The following is a 22234-nucleotide window of genomic DNA, read 5'->3' on the forward strand; positions in this document are numbered from 1 at the left end:
TAGAATAATAAATATACAATTGATCAAATCAAACCCCAAACTGCACAAATAGTTTTGCAGTCTTGTATTTGATTGTGACCAGAGTCTAAAATCAAACATGGTGAATACCGGACTCTCAACTTCCCATACATAGATGCTTCTCCAATAAAACTATATCAACCTAAGGTGGGGCCTGTTTTAAAGCAGGATTTCTCAAAGTGTGGTCAGCAGACCACTAGTGGAACCTGAGAATCCCAAAAGGGTCCGTGTGTATCTTCCACCCTTAAAATATCTAACGACTGAAGCCGTAAAGGGCGTCCCGTGTTCCAGATGCGGACCAAGTCAAGGTCTCATGTGGATCCATGGTCAATCTGGTTTAATGTCTGCAATGCTGACAGACCACGACCAGTATTTTTGTATTCTTTCGGACGCCAGCGCAATACCATTGATAGCATAATTGCTCAAGTCATTTTACGTCACTTACTGTCGCAGTATCAATAAAACATACCAATGTGCTTGCTAAATATTCTGTTTTTTCTTTATGTCTGTGTGGATTGTCAGTGATCCATGTCAAGGTAATCTGCAAAGGTTAAGCCGAGGCAACAGGACTCTTTTTGTTTGTTGAATTTGTGTTTTTTCTTGCTTTCGGAAAACGTTCAGAAATCTATCCATCCATCCATCCATTTTCCGAACCGCGTATCTTCACGTGCTGGAGCCTATCTTCGGGCGAGAGGCGGGGTACACTCTGAGTTGCTCACCAGGCAATCACGGGGCACATAGAAACAAACCGCCATTCGCACTCACATTCACACCTACGGGCAATTTAGAGTCTTCAAATAACCTACCATGCATGTTTTTGGGATGTGGGAGGAAACCGAGTGCCCGGAAAAAACGGGGAGAACATGCAAACTCCACACAGACGAGGCCGGATTTGAACCCGGGTGCCATATAAGAAAGCTTGAGAAGAGAGGGTTGATAGATGTTGTGAGGGAAGACATGAGGGCAGTGGGTGTTAGAGAGTTAAGAGGTGAGCTTGGCTGACATGGAAAAGGATGGCACGCTGTGGCAACCTAACGGGACAAGCTGGAAGAAAAAGCAGGCGCTTTTCTTCATTGAATGTGCTCGTCTTTTGAACTCAGCAGCACACCCGATTCATGAGCCAAGGGTCTTCTCTTGCTTTGGAAAGCCGCTGCAAAATGTATTTGTGAGACAATACCTGATTGCTGTGTGCAACATCTCTTTCCTCTGCTGTACCCAGGTCACTGTGGTAAAAACACATCTGGGTCTGAAAGGGACAACATGATCTAATCAGGACATAGTAACCATTTCATTAAATATGTGATCAAAAACACAACATCCTTTACTTACTTCGAAGGGAAGTGGACATGTGCAACATAGTCTCTTCCTGAATTTGACATGACAGAAGGTGGAAAACCCCTACCTCAAACAATTACATCATGCCAGGGGCACTTTAGCAACATACAAAACACGCATAAATTGAAATGGTGACAGGGTGCCAAACAGAGGAGCATGTCAGAGCAAAGAGAAACATAGCTTTGTGTCAGATTTTCAAACACGTGGCAGAAATATTTCGCTTTGAGGTAAGAAGGTATTTGAAAATCGCCTTTTGTTTTAATGTCCTGTTTTAGCTAAAATTTTACAGGTAATTTATTACACCCTGTCTAAAGTGTTTCCGCTTGAGTAATATTCCATATTCATCAAAAATCTATAAAAATAAACCTAACTCTTTGAGCCTTTGACTTATTTCAATGTCTATGCCTCTTAACTCTTATTGCTGGAACTTTATGTTATATGTAATGTTATATGTTTATATGTGTGTGTGTGTGTGTGTGTGTGTGTGTGTGGGTGTAGAATTCAAAAGAATTAGATTGGAGGTAGAAACAGTGAGATAATGAGATGGTGTATCGGTGCCACAGAAATACTCAGCATTGTTTGTTCACTTGATTTGCAGACAGACGTTGAGTGCATGTCTCCTCGGCCTCAACTTTTGCATCATTAAAATGAAAAGCAAATGCATGATAGAAGCTTCTCAAAAGTCACGTGGTGAAGCATCATCCAAGCCAATTGTTCAATTCATTTATTGTACAATTATCAACACACAAACCAGTGATGTAGAAAAAAGTTACATTGTATTTTTCAATTTTCATTTGGCAAATTACATTGTTGACGTGGCCATGCTGTACTGTTAATGTGTTCCTCTTTTAGTAGAGGAAGAATGATTCGTTAAATAAACAAATAAAAAATAAGTGAAGGGGAACAAATTCACACCTCAAACTTAAAACTATTACCAGAGAATGCACATGAAATTAATAATTTGACCACAAACAGTAAACAATTGCTATCTGTAAAAAGTGTGTGTTACTGCATGACCAGTTATTCCGAACCAGTAATGTGCTGAAATTCATCAAGTGCTGGAACTTGTCCAGTTTCACTTAACAGGCCAAAAATAATTTATTTACTACAAATAATGTATCTGTTCATTTACGTATGCCATATAGTGACATGCACAACAATTAAATGTTCTTCCACTAAATGGAATAAGGTATAATTCACTTGTGGATCCAATTTTTGGGAAATTTTTTTTTTGGGGGTTGGTGTGCCGTTAGATTGTTTCTCATTGCTCAATATAGGTTGAGAAATGCTGGTTTTCTTCACTATTTGAGTTTGTGAGAATTTCACTTTCTTTGAAATTACAAAAGCTGATGTACCATCATTTGACAGGATGTTGCTGAACGTCACCAACCAACCAGAGGATGACTTCTCCTGCTACAGTGCTTCAGTAGAAGCCTACCGCTACTTTGCTGTGCTGTGGGGTTGCACAGTCACAATCACAGGCACGGTGGGGAACCTGATGACCATTCTAGCTTTTGCCTTAGACTCACAAGTGAGGACCCGCTTCAATGTGCTAATTGTCAACCTGGCTGTAGCTGATCTCCTCTACTGCACCATACTGCAGCCAATCTCCGTTGATTCCTATCTGCACCTCAGATGGCGCAGCGGCAAGCTCTGGTGCAGGACCTTTGGCCTGCTCCTGTTCCTGTCCAACTCTGTCTCCATTATCACCCTCTGCCTTGTAGCTGTGAGTCGATACCTCCTGGTTGCAAAAAGGGCCTTGTTTGACCGTGTTTTTTCAGACTGTGGGCTCGTTTCCCTCCTGCTGTCAACATGGGCGCTCGGCCTGGCCAGCTTCAGCCCACTCTGGTCCGTTTATGTGTTTGTGCCTCAGGTTTGCACGTGCAGCTTCCATCGAACCAGGGGTCGCCCCTACACCACTATCTTGCTCTTTTTCTACTTCTTCATTGGACTGGCCTGTGTCGGCACATTCTACCTCCTCATTTACTGTCGCGTCCGGGTTGCGTCAAAGGCCCTGCTCCGTTATAGGCTCAGCCGGCGGTCTTCCAAGAGGAAACCGGCCCTTTCAGCACCAGGCACTGATGACAGTGGTGTTGAAAGTGGGATGGCCACTGTGAGCAGTGTGCTGAGCAATCAGGACAAATTCGTGCAGAGTAAAGAGGATGTCAACGGTGACAATGCATCCCCAAAAACACAGGACGAGCCAGCAAATCAATTGGGAGAAAGCAAGTCAAATCCTGATATTGTCACTAAGTCACATTCAAGTCCGCCTGTGCCCGCCACTGTAGCATCCCACACAGCGGCCTCAGGAGAAGATACAGAATTTAAGCGTGTGACGCGCATGTGTTTTGCGGTTTTCCTGTGTTTTGTATGTTGCTTTGTCCCCTTCCTGTTACTCAACATTGCCGATAAGCATGGCCGTGCCCCGCAGGTGCTGCACATGTTCTGTGCAAACCTCACCTGGCTCAACAGCTGCATCAACCCGGTGCTCTACGCTGTCATGAACCGACAATTCCGAAGGGCCTACCAACTGCTGCTCACGAGGGCGGCGACACCCTTTACATACCTCTGTATGAAGAAATCCTAAATTCCCTTAATATATAACATTTCTAAGTGCTGAAACAAATGCCATTACAGTAATATGTAGACTGTAAAGCCGAGATCACCAACATTCTGCCCGCAGGCATCAGTTAGCCCCCAAAGACCACATGAGTAGTTCACAGGCCCATTCTAATTATAGCTCACCAGTAGTGTCAATTTCATTTAAATAAACGCCTTGGTTTTGTTATACGAGTGTCCAGAAAAGGCCCCTCTTCTGTTTGACCCTGTTTTGCATCCGCTTTGTCCATATTTGGCTGAGACCGCCCCCTTTCCTCTGATTGGTTGCCTCTGTGTAGAAGCTCCACTTGTGAGGGCACACGCGTTTATTTTAGCTGCGCTGGCTCGGGAGCGGAAAGGGACGATAGATAAGCTTGAAAAATTCGAATGGCCTGATTTCAGGCCTCTCGGCTTAAAAACCTCCGCATCTCAAGAATGCGTGGACGATTTTAATTCATATTTCACGTTTACTGAGGCACCATAGAGACAATATTATATACCAAAAATTAGAAAAAAGTTGGTTTGGCAAAATATGTCCCCTTTTAAAGTCGTTTATTGATACTCCAATTGAAGTTCACTGTTAAACCTAATCGACATAACAAAAGAATGACACATGTTGCATGTTCAAAATATGTTCAAAATAATACGAAATAATACGAAAATGCTGTATAAACACACAAACGGGCAATATAACAATACTCTCTGGCACATATTATTCACTCTGTGAAAAACAAGTTGTAAAAACAATATTCGATGGTGACTTCTACTTTCTTTGTTACTGCAAGTGTGTATCTCATTGCGTGTACCACACTGCCCCTCAGAGGTCAAGACGTGCACAGCCGTTACTTTATGTATCCCATTGGTTAATAATAAATGGGTCAGTTTTTCTTACACTTACTGTTGCTGATCACTTGATTAAGCCTTTTTTAACATCCAATCCTACAAAACAAGTAAATTATGATTATTGCTCAAATCGGATCGATCCAATACCGATACCTGCTCACAATACCCTGAGCATCCCACATTTCCTAGCCGAGAAGAACATGATCATGCTGGAGATAGTTTCCTAATCAGCTGACCTGCATTTTTGAAGCTGTGGAGGATCACAGAAAAATCTTTCCAGGAGTGCGTAAAGGTGTGACAAGAGAAGGTTGGGAAAGTGCGTTAGACTCCAGTATTACTTTGAAGGAGAAAACATGTAGTTTGGAGTTGAAATATCGTTTTTTGTGACAGCAGTAAATGTGTGCTGTATCAAACTAATGGCTCTTCTCATTAATTAATTAGTTTTTTAAAGGTTAGTGACCCCTCCTGTAAAGAAATGTGACAGAAAAGTTACCAGCAACTATTCTAAATAAGTGGAATTGGCGGGAAGCAGTTGAGAAAAGGAGCGAACAGATTAAAGTCAATTAAAGTCAAAACAGATGCTCAAGTCAATTTCTTTACTTTCTTTCATCATGCTCCTTGTCCTTGCATTTATTGGTCTAGCCAGATTCAAGCTTTTTACTGTTTGGTGACTCCATTAAATGCATAGTGTTTGGTAGATTTAAGTGAAGTATGTAACAAACTCTTATTTTGTAATACATATTCCATTGTTACAACATATGTGTCACGTTATGACAAAAAAAACAACACTATGTTGCAGAATCAGCAGGAATTTCCCGTCTGGAACAAGATGATAAGTTTCAGACTGTTTCATATTGAGGAACTTCTGACTCGCATGGAAACTATCAATAACGGTAGAACCCTGACTGACGTGGGTGACAATTATGTGCCCAGCACAAATATTAGAAGTCATTCTTAAACAACACGCAATAACATTCGAGATGAATAACTAAGCCTTAAATTGAGCTGAGATTCAAACTCCATCTTTAGACCATTTAAGACCTTCCCCAACAGTAGTTTCTTGCAATATTTCACGTGCATATTGAACAAAATGTATTTATATGCTTTTCATGTTTTACGTGTTTTGTATTTTCTGTATATTTTCTATTATACGTCCAACATTAAAAAGAAAGGAGTAACATGGTTTACGTCCCATGGAATGATTTCAGCCACCGGTAAAGTCAATCAACATTTTTTTTTCCTTTTTAGTAATTGGTGTGCTACCAAGTAGTGATTTCCAGACAATGTCTGGAGAACATTGGTTCCGAGAAACTAATTAGAAATTAGTTCCTTACTTCACCCTACAGTGCGCAACATAAATGGGAACACTCTAACAGATGTTCGAAACGCTTTCCTGTTTTGATTACCGAATATTATCTGCTCTTTTCACATAGATATGTTGTTTGATAGTATGTAAAATACTACAAAAAATATTGATGTCGTGCCATGTCTGCCTCACGGTCAAGTGGTCCATGTACCGTCCATGTTGGAATCTCAATGTCAGTTCAAGACCACATGTTCTCTCCATGCTTGCGTGGGTTTTCTGGGATGTTAGGTTACTATAAGACTCTAAACTGTCCATAGGGGTGAATGGTTGTTTGTCTACTGTATATGTGCCCTGCGATTGGCAGGTGACCCAGGGTGTACCCTCTTGCCAAAGGTCACCTGGGATAGGTTCAATTCACGACCTTAATAAGGACAAGCCCTCTACAACATTGACGATGGAAAAAATAATCACATGTAATTACAAATTAGTAGTTGACAGTTTGCATACTGATGAGTAGGTATAAAATAGATTAAATTAGACCTAACTTCCCACTGTGTTAGTAAAAAATATTGTAATTCTACCACAAAGCTTTCCAATAAATCAGTTACAGCACCTGCAATGTGGCATTCTTAACTGGCAATAAGCCCAGCGTTATAAGTGCAAGTTCTAACAAATATACAGTATGTATTCAGACACCCCATTTCCACCATTTTCAAACCTACCCTTTATTTCTTGAATGTCTGCTTTTTAAAAACACAAGGTCCAAACAACGGTGGGAAACAATTGTTTGAGTTTCTTCTAGTAATAATAAACAGTGAGTAACGGGGGAGTTGCAGAGGACCAGAACACCTGACATGAACTGATGTTTGAACACTTTGGCAGGATGACTCAAGGAAGCAAGGGTTCATTCTATGAAGATTTCAGAGTCAAAAAAGTGGTTAGAGTTAGGGGGATACATCAGATCCTCTCCCGAGATTGCAACAGTGTCACACAGCATGGGGTCAACACAATAATTAACCAGATGAGGCTCCAGGGAATCTTCGATTTGCCCTGAGAGCAAAGAAATGAAAGGAAGACAGTTAAACTGATGCAGGCAGAATAAACATTTTCTTGTATGAAATATATGTTTTTTAAACCATGGAACCACATTCCAAAATAATACTTCATGATATTGTTTTACACATGGCCACAACACGTTTCAATTGTGGTCTTTGAAAATATTTGATTAAATAAATGAGGCAAAGCATCAATGCAGCATCAGTGAAAGTACAGTACATAGGTGAGGTCCAGAGATTACATAAACTTAGAATGGATAGTTATGGCAATACTGGTGCAATATTTTTGCCACAAAAGTTTGCCTATGGGCCTTTTGAAATTTTTCAAAAGTGGCCTTAATATATGTGAGTGCATGTAAATGAGAGGTGCGTTTATTTTCATTGACGTGCGGTTTCAAAGGATCAAACATCACACACCACAAGCCTAGAAAAAGTCAGGAAACGATTTAATACTGAGGGGACACTGATTAGTTTGAAATTAAAAGCTTTTTTCCATGTACAGTAATCCCCGCAAGTTGCGAGGGAAAGAGCCCTGTCGCGAATAGCGAAATACCACAAGTATTTGATTCCCCCCAAAAAAAGTTTAGAATTCATTCATAGTTTTAAACTGTATACCACTAATTATGATCCTGAACCACTTTGAATATCATTTCAAACTCATCTTACAAACTTCAAAAAAATAATTTGATTATTTATTATATTATTTATTTTAAAAAATAATTTGATTATTTGGTTTGAAAAAAAAATGCACCGGAAGTGCACATCAAGCACATGAAGCGAAGACTCTCCGTAACTTCCACTGACAACCCAGGCTAAACTTAGCTCCTCCCCAACAGTTTCTCTCTCAGTCGAGATGGATCATTTCCAACATATTTCCTTGACACCAATTGCTAATCAGACAGGGCTTTGTCAGCATCTTGTGGCATTTCAGAAAGAGCACGAAACCAATGAATAGGTGAATGTTTCAGCAAATAGCTGAGGATAGGTTCCACAGAAAAAAAAAGTGAATTTGTGAAAAGCGAACCGCGACAATGCAGGGGATGACTGTAGATGTAACAACAAAGAGAGCCATCACTCACCAGCAGCCTCACCACATGGGTCATTCATTGGCTGCAGGACTTCTCCCTCTTCCACATCTGTGGTCATGTGTGGTACAGCCTCCTGTGTGTCCCTACATGACCAATTACAAAGTGTCACTATATAATGATAATGAATTATCACATGATATAATTTTGGCGGCATGGTGGCCGACTGGGCGGTACGGTGGCGGGCTGCTTAGAGCGTCTGCCTTCCAGTTCTGAGGACCGGGGTTCAAATCCCGGCCCCGCCTGTGTGGAGTTTGCGTGTTCTCTCCGCGCCCGCGTGGGTTTTCTCCGGGCACTACGGTTTACTCCCACATCCCAAAAACATGCATGGTCGGTTGATTGAAGACTCTAAATTGCCCGTAGGTGTGAATGTGAGTGCGAATGGTTGTTTGTTTACATGTGCCCTGCGATTGGCTGGCGACCAGTTCAGGGTGTACCCCGCCTCTGGATCTCTGCATTTGGATTCTTCGAGTGCCTGTCCACCCATCAAGTGTGAAATTAAACAACTAAGTCAATATTTTAATCTATTTCTGAAAATGTGCCTGTGAGCAACCCCTTCTGCACTTCTGCCCCACTGTTGTGTAATACGCAAATACAAATGAAGTATGGAGCGCTGCCACAGTAAAAATGCTTTTATTGTGTGCTTTCTTTTCCCCAATACATATGGGGCGATGTACATATGAAGTCACTCACTTGCATGAGACAGGGCTGGCCCTGAATAAGAGGTTAATTTCAGAGAGACAAGAAATAAGGTGTGTAAATTATGCTATGGGGCGGCACGGTGGACCACTGGTTAGCACATCTGCTTCGCTGTTCTGAAGACCCGGGTTCAAATCTGGCTTTGCCTGTGTGGAGTTTGCACGTTCTCCGCGTGCCTGTGTGGATTTTCTCCAGGTACTCCGGTTCCCTCCCACATCCCAAAAATATGCATCATAGGTTGATTGAAGACTCTAAATTGCCCAGAGGTGTGAATGTGAGTGCGAATGGTTGTTTGTTTACATGTGCCCTGCGATTGGCTGGCGACCAGTTCAGGGTGTACCCTGCCTCTCGCCCGAACATAGCTGGGATAGGATCCCCCGACCCTAGTGAGGATAGGCGGTGTAGAAAATGGATGGATGGATAGAAGTATGCTATGCTTCTTGAACCTTTGGGCATTCATGTTCTTGAGACACCTGGGAACTGTTATAAATTGTGAAAAAAGCCTGCGTAGTATGTTGGCCATAGCATGTTACTGCACTTTGTTTCGCAAGAGACAATACTAAGTCATAAGAGGAGTGTGCCTCCTCTCATAGAACCAAGTAAGAACCAAGAAGTCTTCCCATATAATCTGAATGTTATAACACAGTGCCAGAAGAAAGAAACTAATTTTACCAACCCAATTTGTATATGTCATGACATTCTTTCAGTCACGATTCAAAACCTGAAATACGTAAATCTTTGTGGTTCAATGCTGCTCCCTGGGGGTTCATATAAGTTCAAGTTAGACAATTCAGCAAAATATAAATACTGTATTAAACTTACCCCTTTAAAACAAACACTAGCCTGGTTCGGATGTACTTCAAGTAAGGAGAGTCATCTAAAAAAGAAGAAGGTTAGAGACTATTGTAAAATCTGACTACAAATATCGCAGTGACAAGAAAAAGTACTGTTATAAAAAACAAATTAAAAACAGCTTTTCTTACTTCCACTCTTATCAGCGTAATATTTTCCAAAAGCCTCGTCTTTGGGAGTGTTGGGATATAAATAAAGTAAGGGATTTTGTGGGACATCTTTTAAGATGAGGAAATGCCTGATAATTTCATGGAAGGGAATCTGAGAGAGGTCATTTTTGGTGAATGGCTGGATTGTCTTTACTTCGGGATCACCTATAGATGGCATATAGACAAAAGTTATTATGCCATAGCTGAAAATCATGGTTCCCAAATGAACCACACTCACCAGTTGCAGTATTTTCCACCCAGGAGAAGGTGATCCCTCCAATAACACTTTCACTGAATCGTATTAAGAAGGTTCCTCTTTGTTTTTTCTTCAGGAGGATCTTCTCTTTGCATTTGCTCACAAAGCCCATGATGAGGCTACAATATAGATGAGTTGAAACTAATTGAAAAATGAATGGCTCAAATTATATCAAGCCTGTGTCCAGGGTCCGATACTTACCCATCTCTCCACATGTTTTCAAGATACGTTTTCACCATCACCACAATACTGTCAAACCACACCCAGAATGTGTCAGGGCTGTTTTCCTATACCAGGACAGGCCAAACAGGTCATCTTGCATCTTTGTACACACAGGTATGTATGCAACACATTGATTCAAGTGTAAAGATTGTCAGGAAAGGAGACATGAGTATCATTTGGTGATAAGGTGTCAATTAACTAAGCATATTATTGTTATTCGCCCCTATATATTTATAGTGTTAATTGTATGAAAGTGTGTAGAAGGTGATCAGCTGGCTAACCAAATGTCATGACACCAACAAATAGGAAGAGTTAAAATTCTTACCTTTGAAAATGTGGACCATGCTACACTACAGAAGTCGTAGTTCTGTTGCTTTCCTGGATGGCCAAAAAAAGAATCAAGTACAAGAAATCTATCTACAATGCCGTGAAAAAGTATTGGCCTCCTAAAATTCAAACTTTTTTGCATAGCTTCCCCACTTTAATGTTTAATTAAGATAATTAACAATATAATAATAAAACAAATAGATATCAGACACAGATAACCCAAGTAAACATAAATTGCTGTTTTTAAATTGTGATTTTATTTATTAAAGAAAAACCTATTCAAAGCTGCCTGTGTGAAAAAGGTAATGGCTCCCGCAGCAACAACAATGAAAATTAAGCGTTTTCTATAACCAGATATGCAAACGATTGAACCCGGGTCCTCAGAACTGTGAGGCTGACGCTCTAACCAGTCGTCCACCGTGCCGCGACTTTTAAACAATGTAATCTAAAAAATAGATATAAGGAACAGAAGTCATGAATGTGAAATGTCACTGGTTGATGTTTCGAAGCTTGTCTGACCCTGACCTCTAACAGTAGAAACAAATTTAAGCTATACAAAACGTTTACAGCTTAGCTTTACCTTATCAATATTTTGAGGGAATCACGTCACATCACAAGAGACAGTAAACAATAGCCTACTGTATGTACTCGTGTATAATGCGCTTTTCCCCCCCAAAAAAAATTGTCAAAAGCCAATGGTGCGCATTATACATAGGTATAGGGGGAAATGGAGAAAAACTTTCCCGTTTTATAAATCCATGCCGCCATCTAGAGGTTATGAAAAAGCTGTATACTTTCATTGCAAAATGCCACCGCCCCCTTGATCTTATGAGCAAGGTGTACACTTTCATTCTCATGTGCCACCAAAACCTAGTGGTTGTAAAAAAAAGTGTAGCGTACACTTTAATTCCAATATGACAGGGGTACGTATGACTGCATATATGTACAGTTGTGCTCATAAGTTTACATACCCTGGCAGAATATTTGTGAAATATTGGTATGTGTTTTTTTTATATGACTGATGACTGAACAACCATCATCATTAATTTCTTTATGGTTTAGTTTTGTTTAATGATAATGCTTTTGCTTTTCTGAAACGCTTGACCATTTAATTTGAATCCCATTAAAATAAAATTAAATGTTTTTCGCCTGGCCTTTCATGTTTTCTTTAAAGAAGTTTACACATCTTACAAATTCTGCTTGGGCAATCAAACATATGAGCACAACTGTGTGTTTTCTCATTTACTAAATAAATGTAGGGCTGTGAACTTTAAAAATAAGAGCAAGTAAATAAAAATAAAGTATTACGTGTTGAAATAAAGTGCTTCACTTCTGAATAATTATTTGAAAATAACAACAACATACAGATAATACTTCATCTTTTGATCATATGGGTAGAAGCAAAATCATGCATTGTAAAAATGCATTATACATAAGTAGAAGGGTTTTCCAGAATTTTGAGGTCAACTTTGGGGGTGCGTATTATACATGGGGGCGCATTATGCACAAGAAATTACGGTAATTACCATGTGAAATTGGTAACTCTTTTTTTGCCATGAAAATTAACTTACCAAAAAGTCTGTGTGCGATCATTTCCAGCTGTGCATCATTTAGACCACGTTTGGTGGCAGACAGAAACTGACAACTGAGCAGCTCTCCAAACTGTGGCCAAGTGGCTACTGGAGAGTTTGCAAAGAACATCACATCCTATGGAAAATAATTAAAAGAAACAACATTTTGAATATTTGTTTTCTGGTGGCTCGGAACATCTTATTATAGCTTAGATGAATGTTTGGCAGGATTTGGGATGTCTCACTTTAGTGTCCTGGCTGAGCATGTTAAACCAGAGCACAGATGCCCAGGCACTCTGCTGCTGACTGGAGTTGGAGATGATAACCACCGGTAGAGAAGTGGCCTAGGTATGGTCAAAGGCATTCAATTTTTATTTACAACTTCAGCATGCCATGCCTATTCCCAAATCAGATCACTTTAAAGGGAATGTTTTTTTTTATATGGAAAGATATTTATATATGGGGTAGATATTTTACCTGCAACTCAACTGACATTCCTTTCAGTGAAAAAACAGTGTTGAAGTAGATGATGTGTAGCTCCTCTGTCACGCTCAGACAAATCTTTCATCAACATAGCACACAAGGTTAAAACCCCTCTTGTTAAATGATACAAACGTGTGTTGTGTTCTCCTTGTTAAGCAGGTCAACTCACATCATTGGCTCCTTTACCACCACCCCCTCCTGACTTCTGCTCCTTCAAATTCTACAGAAAACAAATGTATCTTGTAGTGGTTGTCAACAACTATGTGCACAATTGACAAAGACTTAAAACACTTCTTATGCAATCAAACTAAAAACAAACAAGGACCAAGACAGCAACAAGGAATGTCATGAAAGACCTTAGGAGAGACAATAGCTCATCAAATGGACATTGCAACCAACACGTGTCTCGAAGGTAAGCTTTCATCTATCCAGAAACAAAACCCTACTAATGGCACAACTCCTCCAGGTGACATCGTCCTGCTCAATGTGACAATGGCAAGGAAACAGGGGTTCTATTCCCCCATCCCATTTGTTTCCCTGATAATTGATTATTTTCCCCAAAGTCAATCAAGAGAATGTAGACAAATGCCCATCCTTAATTTTGATCACATGAGGATTCCATTTATAATCGAGTGCACTCACGAGATGCCTTAAGTCTGCCACCATGCCACCACTCTGACTCTCTGACATGGTCAAGGCTTTGCTTGTGGTTCCTAGGACATTGAAATGACGATATCTGCAAGCATAACAGGCTTGATCAAAATAAATACACAGGAAACGATCCACAACGTCATTACCACGTCACTTGGAAGCACAGAATCAAAGAAAAATATTTACCCTTTTATCTGAGGGGTCTCCCTGATTAAAAGAAGACAGAAAACAGAAAAGCATTAAACATGCAAGCGCAAGAAAACAGACAAGTCTGCGCTAAGAAACAAGAAACTATTTTACCGGTCCATTGATACGTTGACTTTCATGGATTGATTCAGCTCAGGAAACTTGACGAGAAGTCTGGAAGATTTTAGAATTTTGAAAAACATGCAACACTGCAAGGTTTTTCATCACTAGTTTATTAAAATAAATAATAAAATAATAACAATAATAATAATAAACGTGTATCTCAAACTTTTTACACCAAATACCACCTAAAAAAAATACTTAGATCTCAAGTACCACCAGCATGACCAACATTCAAATACAGTGACATAAATGTTTGAAAACAAAGTTTAAATGCAAATTATTGTACTTAAACATACAAATGAACTGCATTTAAATGTACTGTACTGGATTAAAACAAAGTTTAATCCAATGTAACATCATTTACAGTTTGAACATTTATGTCAGTGATTCTTCACGTACCACCAGTGGGAAGCCACTTAGCACTAGTGGTACTAGTACTAATACTAGTAGTACATTTATGTTGTGTAAACCAGAGGCACTGACCTGGTTTTCACAAAGAACTGCACACCTGTGCGGAGAACAAGAGGACCTTTCCCCTGAGGCATGGATGGCTGAGTCTCAACCACAAAGGAACTTAAAGAAATTATGACCAAAAAAAATGTGAAGATTTAAAAAGGAACTCAGAGGAGAGAACTCTAGCACAACAAATGTTTATTTGAGACCTTTTGAGCAAATCTGAAAGGAGTTTTTCGGTCTTTCTTTGCAGAAAGGGTTTCTGGGCCTTCACGGGGTCCCTTTCATAGGTCACCTTTCCAGCCAGCTCCTCCAGCTTACTGAGGAACTCACGCACCTGGAAGAGACTTTCTGCAACACACGTGAACCTACAAGGGAAAGAACGTCCACATGTGTCAGACAGTAGAAAAAAAAGATTGGTCCATACAACAGACCAGTTGTATTTCAATTGTTTAGTACGAATCACGACCGAATGTGTTCTGAGAGCACACTTTTCGCTAGAGCAATTTCTAAACTCGACAATATGAATTGGTAAAACATGTAACACCCTTTCGGAAATATTTAACTTGCATCTTTGTTTTCAGCATGTTTCTGTAACAGATCAGCTATATGACAAATAAAAACAATGCCAATGTAAAGCATTGTCAAAGGACTAAAATAAGCGACTTTCAGATTTAAATTGATAATATTTTGATTGCATCTTAGAAGGTTAACGTGATGTGCGTCATGTGGAGATGAGCGTACCATTTCTCAAGCTGATCTAGACAAACTCTGTCTGGAGCTCCGATGCAACATTTTTGCTGTCTCCTCTGCCATTGCACTATCTCTTTGTTCACCAAAGCATCAATCAGGTCCTCAGCTCTGTCCAGGAGCTTATTAAGGCCAGACAGCGTGTTCTAGATCCAACATGTAAACATGAGAAAGGAAATAATTCGACTAGGAGAGACTAATATTGTTTAAAAGATCCATAAACTCCAACCTTTCTGCGATCGTTGAGTTTGTTGATAAGTGACTGAAGTTTTGCTTGTTGTGGGTTTGCAGGGTTGTCTGTTAGTGGGGCTTTTCCAAAGTGGGATCACAGTTTCCACACAAGACAAACAAAACATAATAACAATACAATGTGCCTCTTCCTCAAAGAACTTTCAAATATAATTACAACATTGCTCTTTGCTTACCTTCTAGCAAGTATGTTTGGTACTTAAAATCAAACTCATCTTGCTGCTCCTCCAGACACATCATAGTATGTTCCATACACTGTACGCACCACGCATTTTAAAAAAAGAAAAAAAAAAAAAGAAATCACCCTAAAAGACCTGTCTCGTATTTCATCCAGATATTCAAAACAATAAATCAACAATATCTCCACCTGCACTTCATTTTTAAGGCTGGCCATTCTACGGTCAAGGTCACACTGGGTGCTGGTCTCAAAGCCTCCTTGTTCTACTTGTAAAACCCGCACCTGAAAAGACAGCGGAAGAGGAGAAGATGATTTACAGTATGTACAGCCTACCTTATAGACACAGTAGACAAAGGAGTATAAATGAAGAAAATATTTGACTCTAAAGAAACAGACTGTATTCAAGTACAGTGGAGTCAAATGCAGCAAAATGTTCAGGGGAAATGTGGCTTGAAAATCAAACAAAACAAAGTTCACTCATTCAATCAATCATCATGTGAGAAGGCAGCAAATATAGTCTTCAGGTCAGTGTTCCTCAAAAGGATTAACTCCACAAGTGTATTTTTCGTGTGTTTTATTGTCTTTTTTTGTGGATGTTTGTTGTTGTAGTGATGCCACTACAAAAGCGTAACAGTTGTGGAAAAAGAGTCAAATGTTATGATAACCATAGAACCGGAACTTATTGTTACATCGGAAAGTGTCTGGCCGCTCAGTACAATATTGCACATTTAATTTATACTTTTTATACTGTATATACCATATATTGCAGCTTCTTTATACTAATGTTGATTATTTATACCGTCTTTTGAGGACCGTGGTTCAAATTGGTTCAAATTTTTGAGGACCGTGGTTCAAATTCCGGTCCTGCCTGTGTGGAGTTTGCATGCGCTCCCGGTGCCTGGGTGGGTTTTCTCCGGGTACTCCGGTTTCCTCCCACATCCCAAAAACATGCATGGTAGTTTAATTGAAGACTCTAAATTGCCTGTAGGTGTGAATGTGAGTGCGAATGGCGGTTTGTTTATATGTGCCCTGCGAGTGGCTGGAGACCAGTTCAAGGTGTACCCCGCCTCTCGCACAAAGATAGCTGGGATAGGCTCCAGCACGCCCGCGCCAGTGAGGGGAAGCAGTACAGAAAATGGATGGATGGATGGATTATTAATCAAATAACATAACATAACCTTCTCTCCTGAGAATGTACAGTTGTCTGGCTGTTAAGTAGCTAACCCATTAGCCAGTCTGCATGTTGAGTGACTGCCTTGTTGTGGCCATCAGCAGCTCGTGTATGAATGTGCTTATTACGTGTTTGTTTTCTTTGTTCAATAAAGAGATTTAAAGTGCACCGGCGGCTGTGTCTATCCTTGTCCACTTGCGGGGGCATTACAGTACACTCCAACAAACAGTGATAGGCTGTATTAAATTAGCAAACATGGATTCATTATCTTGTGTTGGTTAACACAAACATGCTGTTGTAGTACACATTTCACTTTATCTTCCTTGTGAAGTGTGAAATGATCCATAGGTTTGGCCATCCTCTGTCTTCTACAGACTCTTTTCTCCTCCCTTGCCAACTTATTTATTTCTACACGGCTCGTGGTGCGTGCGACTCCACTAATATTAGTTTGTGTGGACAAATGATCCCTGCCAAGCTGTTTTTCCAGAACTGCTGTCTGTTATTTGTACTGACTACAACTAATTCGTCATAACGGGAGGCTTTAACATTCATGTTGACAATAACATGAAAAAACAATTGAAAGAACTCTCTGCTATACTAGACACATTTGACCTCTCTCAACATATTAAGAGTCCAACCCACACTCAGGGTCACATCTTAGACCTGGTCATCTCTCACGATGTTGAAATTCTATCAATTGACATTAAGGATATGGCTATTTCTGACCATTTGTGTGTATTGTTTGTATTACAAATTCTTCCAAAAGTTCAGACAACTTCTACGTCTATTAAGAAAAGGTACATAAATGAGAGTACCTCCATTTAAGTTTATGGAGACCATTGCTGTGCCACAAACTGTGAACGCTGAGACAGTTGATGAACTTTTGGATAATTGCACCTGGAAAATCTCAAATGTCATGAATGCTGTCACTCCTATTAAAACTAAGACAATCTTGAGGCGAAGAGTTAGTCAGGGCTAGCCATCAACACTTTTCTGAAATCATCAGTAAGAACTTCAACAATACAAATCTGTTAGCTGTGGTTGACAAGCTCACAAACCCCCCCCCCCCCATCAGATAGCTCTAGAACTCCTAACAGCAGATAAATGCAATGAATTTGCTTGTTATTTTAGTGAAAAAATACAATCCATCAGGTTAAATATCAGCACAAATCACCAAAATGATAAAATGATAATACATTTGAAGCTATCCAGGAAAAACTCTATTACCATGTCAAAATTTGATAGTTGACCAAAAAACTGTAGAGAAAACGGTTCAGCGGCTGAAACCATCAACGAGCTGTCTTGACTCAATACCATCTGACTTTTTCAAAGCTATTGGGAAGTCTGTGCTAGCTGATTTACAGCAAATAATCAATTTCTCAATTCAGTCAGGAGAGTTTCCTAAAGCTCTTAAAGTACTTAAAAGAACGCTGGACGCTTCCATGTTAGCAAGCTATGGACCCCTAGTCAAATCTCACTTTCATAGCAAAGATTGTTGAGAAAGTTATTTTTAACTTCAACTCAGCAATTTCTAGAACATAAATAGACTTTTTGACAAATTTCAGTCGGGTTTCTGAACTCATCACAGTACAGAATTTGCTCTTATCAAAGTGCTAAATGATAAGGTTGAATACCGACTCTGGAAAGGTGTCAATTCACGTCTTGTTGGATTTTAGTGCAGCTTTTGACACGGAGGATCATAATATACTGCTGAACAGGTTGGAAAAGTGGGTAGGAGTGAATGGAACAGTCCTTAAATGGTTCAGGTCCTACCTGGAGGAATGGAGTTATTTTGTCCCCACTGGAAGTGTTCAATCTCATCGAATGGCAATGACCTATGGGGTGCCTCAAGGGTCAGTTCTTCGAACCCTCCTGTTCAGCCTGTATATGTTACCCTTGGGTCAAATTCTTCAGAACTTTAATTTGGACTATCATAGCTATGCAGATGACACACATTATATCTAGCAGTGTCTCCGGATGACTACAGTTCAATTGAGGTGTTGTGTCACTGTTTAAAGCAGATATATAACTGGATGAGCCAATTTTTTTCTTCAATTAAACCACAACAAATCTGAGATAATTGTTGTTGGCAATAAAGAAAAGAGGATTGCTGTTAGTAAATACCTGGAGTCACGCTCTTTAAAAACCAAAGACCAAGTCCAAAACCTTGGTGTACTGACTGATAGATGCAGACCCGACTTTCAACAGTCATATCAAATCAATTACTAAAACTGCCTACTACCATTTGAAGAACATATCCAAAGTGAAGTCTTGTATGTGTCAAGCATACCAGAAGAAGCTCATCCATGCTTTTATCTCAAGTAGACTTGACTATTGTAATGGTCTTCTGAATGGATTCCCCAAAATGAGCATTCAACAGCTGCAGGCTCATTCAGAATGCTGCAGCTCGGGTTCTCACCAGAACAAGGACGTCAGAGCTTTTTACTCCAATTCTAAAGTCTTTACACAGGCTTCCACTCAGCTTTACAATAGATTTTAAAGTTCTGCTACTGGTCTATCAATCACAAAATGGTTTAGGTCCTGAATACATGAAAGAAATGCTAATGGCATATAAACCCAGTAGGGCTCTGAGATTGACAAATTCAGGTGAAATAGTTGAGCACAGAGTCCGAAGCAAACATGGTGAAGCAGCATTTAGCTATTAAGCTGGACACAAATGGAATAAGTTGCCAACAGAAGTGACGTCAGCCCCAAGTGTGAATGTTTTTAATTCCAGGTTAAAATCTCTTCTTTTTTCCTCATGCTTTTTAGAGTATTTCGCCTTTAAATTATATTTCTTGCACGGTACGCTGTTTTAATTGTACTTTTATTTTCTTTTTTTCTCTTTGTTTTAAATGTTTGTACGGTGTTTTTTCTTTGTTTTTAAATGCTTTTAATCATGTAAAGCAACATTGCGTTACCTTGTGTATGAAATGCGCTACATAAATTAATTTGCTTTGCTTAGTTCCCGCTCCCGCCAGCTCCCTGTGACTTTCGTTCCCGCCTCCACCACCACAAGGTGACAGTATCACATACAAACAGCTTCCTGTTCCTTCTCCATTATTTTCCAAGTGTAGTTTTACTTCATTTTAGTGTTCTTTCCTTTCTAATACGATGGTTGTATGACAGTTAAATCATTCCTGTGTAGTTAGTAAAGAGTATATGATGATGATTTTAATTGTCTTTCATTTTCAACAGAATGTGTTCAACATACTGTGTCTGGTAGCCATGATTTTTGTCCCACACACACACAAAAAAACACATTTGCTCCAACCTGCTCAGCCAGATCAGCAGTCTTCAATATCTCTTTCTCTTTTTCTAGGAACCAATAGACTGTGTTTGCCAAGGAACAAGGGTTCTCCAGGTATCGCTGTGAGAAATCACACAGATCAGAGACAATGTAAATACTGTAAATGCTCATTTTCAGTCTTGCCACAGAAACAGCACATCATGTCATCAAGTCATTCATTATGCTTTTGAATACCAGAACTGTGTAGGTTTTAATTACTTTGGTCAATAATGTATATCCATGACAGAATTATTTGTGGTTTCATTTTCCAAACATTCAGACCAGACCTGAAAGTTCTGTTTATAGCGTCGAATGTTGTGCTGCATTAAGAAGAACTCTTCTTGTACAAAGCGACTGTACTGGATATCTAGATTCTCAAGCAGGACCTGGAATAACACCATGGCCAAGTCGTAGTCGTTTGCTGCTCGCTGCCTAGAAAGAAACACATATGATAACAAAACAGTGTATAACAAGCAGGGAGAATTCAATGCTTACATCATCAGCAATTTGTATGTGGATCCGTGCATGTGGTGCATTATTCATTCTCACGTGAACAATTCTCACAGCCACAGGGGGGAATACTTTCATTGCTCAGTATGTAGGGGTTGTTATGACAAGATTTGATGTATCCACAACATTGCATTTGTGTCTTTAGTGTTCACACACACACACATTTTCTCCATATAAACCTGCCTTCCCTTGAATTATCTAATAGAACGGTACGGTATGTGTCATCGATGTCGTTGGAGCTTTACCACTGCTGTGATTCTATCCATGCAGACAGGTAATGGCGAACATCCATGGGGAGTCCCTCTCTGTCATAGAGGTCATGTAACTGCTGAGTGAACGCAGTAGGGAGCTTCATCAGCCTCTCCCACTGGGACATCCTGAGGGCAAGGAGAAAAGTCATGACTGACAGGGCCTTAGAGAGTACTGTATTATTTTCCATTTTTGTCACTGAAGTGGTCAGGTCTCAAAACCCACACATCATTCCAAAACACTGATAGACGCAGATAGCATTGATGGCAGTGGCACACCACGCATTTGGTACCTGGGCCTTACCCAACATAATCTACCTCTTCATACCAATATTACTATTACGTCGTAATTATAGCGAGCATTCATTACCATACACTAAAACTGCACATGACTTAGATCATCTTGAACAGTTCAGAATCAATATTGGCCTAATAACATGACAAAAGCATAAAACCTTTAAAAATGCACATAAAACTGACGCTCCGTAGTAAATGTATTAAAATGCGCACAGATTGCCACAGGGTTGTTTTGCTTGTCGATTTTGGCTTCCTGTGTCCACCCAATCAGAGACCGATAAATGATGACGTTATTTATGATAAAACTGATAAATGACAACAGTGATGACGACATGAAACCCACTAATGTCAAGGGGTGTAAGTGCAATCTCTACCGAACTTTTGACGATATATAATAAAGGTCTTCTCAAAGTGGACAGCGTGTCTGTAAACTAGCATGTATATACAAGGTCGGTGAGAATAGCAACGCTTGTTCCACACATGTCCATACCTTGCTTCATGAGGTGATGTCAATCGGTTATCACGACAACGGTGTATTTAATATCCAATTTCTCGCCGTAATAAGCAGCTTGAACGCGACCAACGGTTTCCATCAGACTGTAAATATAACGCAGGCGTGACAATGTTATGTATTTCCTTGGGTCTCGTTTTCCCTGAAAAACGAGTCCCTACCACACCTCTTCAACTCGACGCCATTTTGGTTCCGAAGCACTAAACAAATACGCCTACAAGGAGCCACAATGGACTTCAGTGCTTCATCAGTCTCCGTCCACCGTGAAATCAAACAGCTGATTGGTTGATTCTCAGTCAGAGCATCGCATAGGGTTGGTCAAGCAGCGCGTCAATCAAGCGTGATCAACAGACTCGAAACAAACTCGAGTTGAACATTTCCGAGGAAGTCGGTAATGAAACTGAACCTGCGGAAAGCACGCCGTGCAACCTTTATCAGTTACATTAAATTTGCCACACCTATACACCAACATATTGCCTACAAGTTGATTTTTGTTTTCACTTCCGATTGTTAAGAGACATGTAAAACTACTTCACAGATTCTATTGGAAGACCCCGTGCCATTCTAGCTCTGAGTGGAAGTGATTGGCTTCGTCGTCCTCAAAAATGGGTTAATAATTCATGGGTGTGTTGTCAACATTAGCGATTTTAACAACTGCACCATTTGATGTTTGTTTTCAGTATACAGCTGTGGTTCTCAACTGCTCGACCCACTTTTATAGAGTTTATCTACAATACAGGTGTGCTGTTAAAAATAGCCTTGGAAAACATTTAAATCACATTTTTTAAAAACATAACTACATGTTCTAAGTGCCTTTTA

At 39.9% G+C, this 22234-nt stretch overlaps 2 protein-coding genes across 4 annotated transcripts; one reads left to right on the forward strand and one right to left on the reverse strand.

Annotated features, from left to right (window-relative positions):
* The first annotated feature begins 1480 nt into the window (after window positions 1–1480).
* gpr84 (G protein-coupled receptor 84) lies at window positions 1481–5976 on the forward strand. 2 transcript variants are annotated; one of them, XM_061689224.1, is made up of 3 exons: window positions 1481–1580; window positions 2722–2884; window positions 2957–5976. In XM_061689224.1, exons 2-3 carry the CDS (start codon window positions 2723–2725, stop codon window positions 3938–3940), a joined length of 1146 nt encoding a protein of 381 aa, XP_061545208.1. In that variant the 5' UTR covers window positions 1481–1580; window position 2722; the 3' UTR covers window positions 3941–5976. The 2 variants fall into 2 exon arrangements, with proteins under 2 accessions (XP_061545208.1, XP_061545207.1); XM_061689223.1 differs by having other exon boundaries at window positions 2722–5976.
* On the reverse strand, window positions 4889–21610 carry stat2 (signal transducer and activator of transcription 2). Of its 2 annotated transcripts, XM_061689221.1 has the most exons (24): window positions 21395–21610; window positions 20605–20736; window positions 20137–20281; window positions 19835–19930; window positions 15579–15671; window positions 15388–15466; window positions 15192–15271; window positions 14957–15108; window positions 14422–14580; window positions 14243–14332; window positions 13751–13810; window positions 13637–13657; window positions 13442–13535; window positions 12969–13019; window positions 12794–12877; window positions 12562–12660; window positions 12317–12452; window positions 10744–10796; window positions 10398–10483; window positions 10179–10315; window positions 9923–10105; window positions 9762–9816; window positions 8235–8326; window positions 4889–7150 (listed from the first exon to the last, which is right to left on the reverse strand). In XM_061689221.1, the coding sequence occupies exons 2-24, from the start codon at window positions 20733–20735 to the stop codon at window positions 7005–7007; spliced, it is 2322 nt and encodes a 773-aa protein (XP_061545205.1). In that variant the 5' UTR covers window position 20736; window positions 21395–21610; the 3' UTR covers window positions 4889–7004. The 2 variants fall into 2 exon arrangements, with proteins under 2 accessions (XP_061545205.1, XP_061545206.1); XM_061689222.1 differs by lacking the exons at window positions 4889–7150; window positions 8235–8326; window positions 9762–9816; window positions 9923–10105 and having other exon boundaries at window positions 10255–10337.
* Window positions 21611–22234: the final 624 nt, after the last annotated feature.

This window comes from Phycodurus eques, chromosome 10, assembly GCF_024500275.1.
Source record: "Phycodurus eques isolate BA_2022a chromosome 10, UOR_Pequ_1.1, whole genome shotgun sequence".
In the NCBI taxonomy this organism is placed as follows: Eukaryota; Metazoa; Chordata; class Actinopteri; order Syngnathiformes; family Syngnathidae; genus Phycodurus; species Phycodurus eques.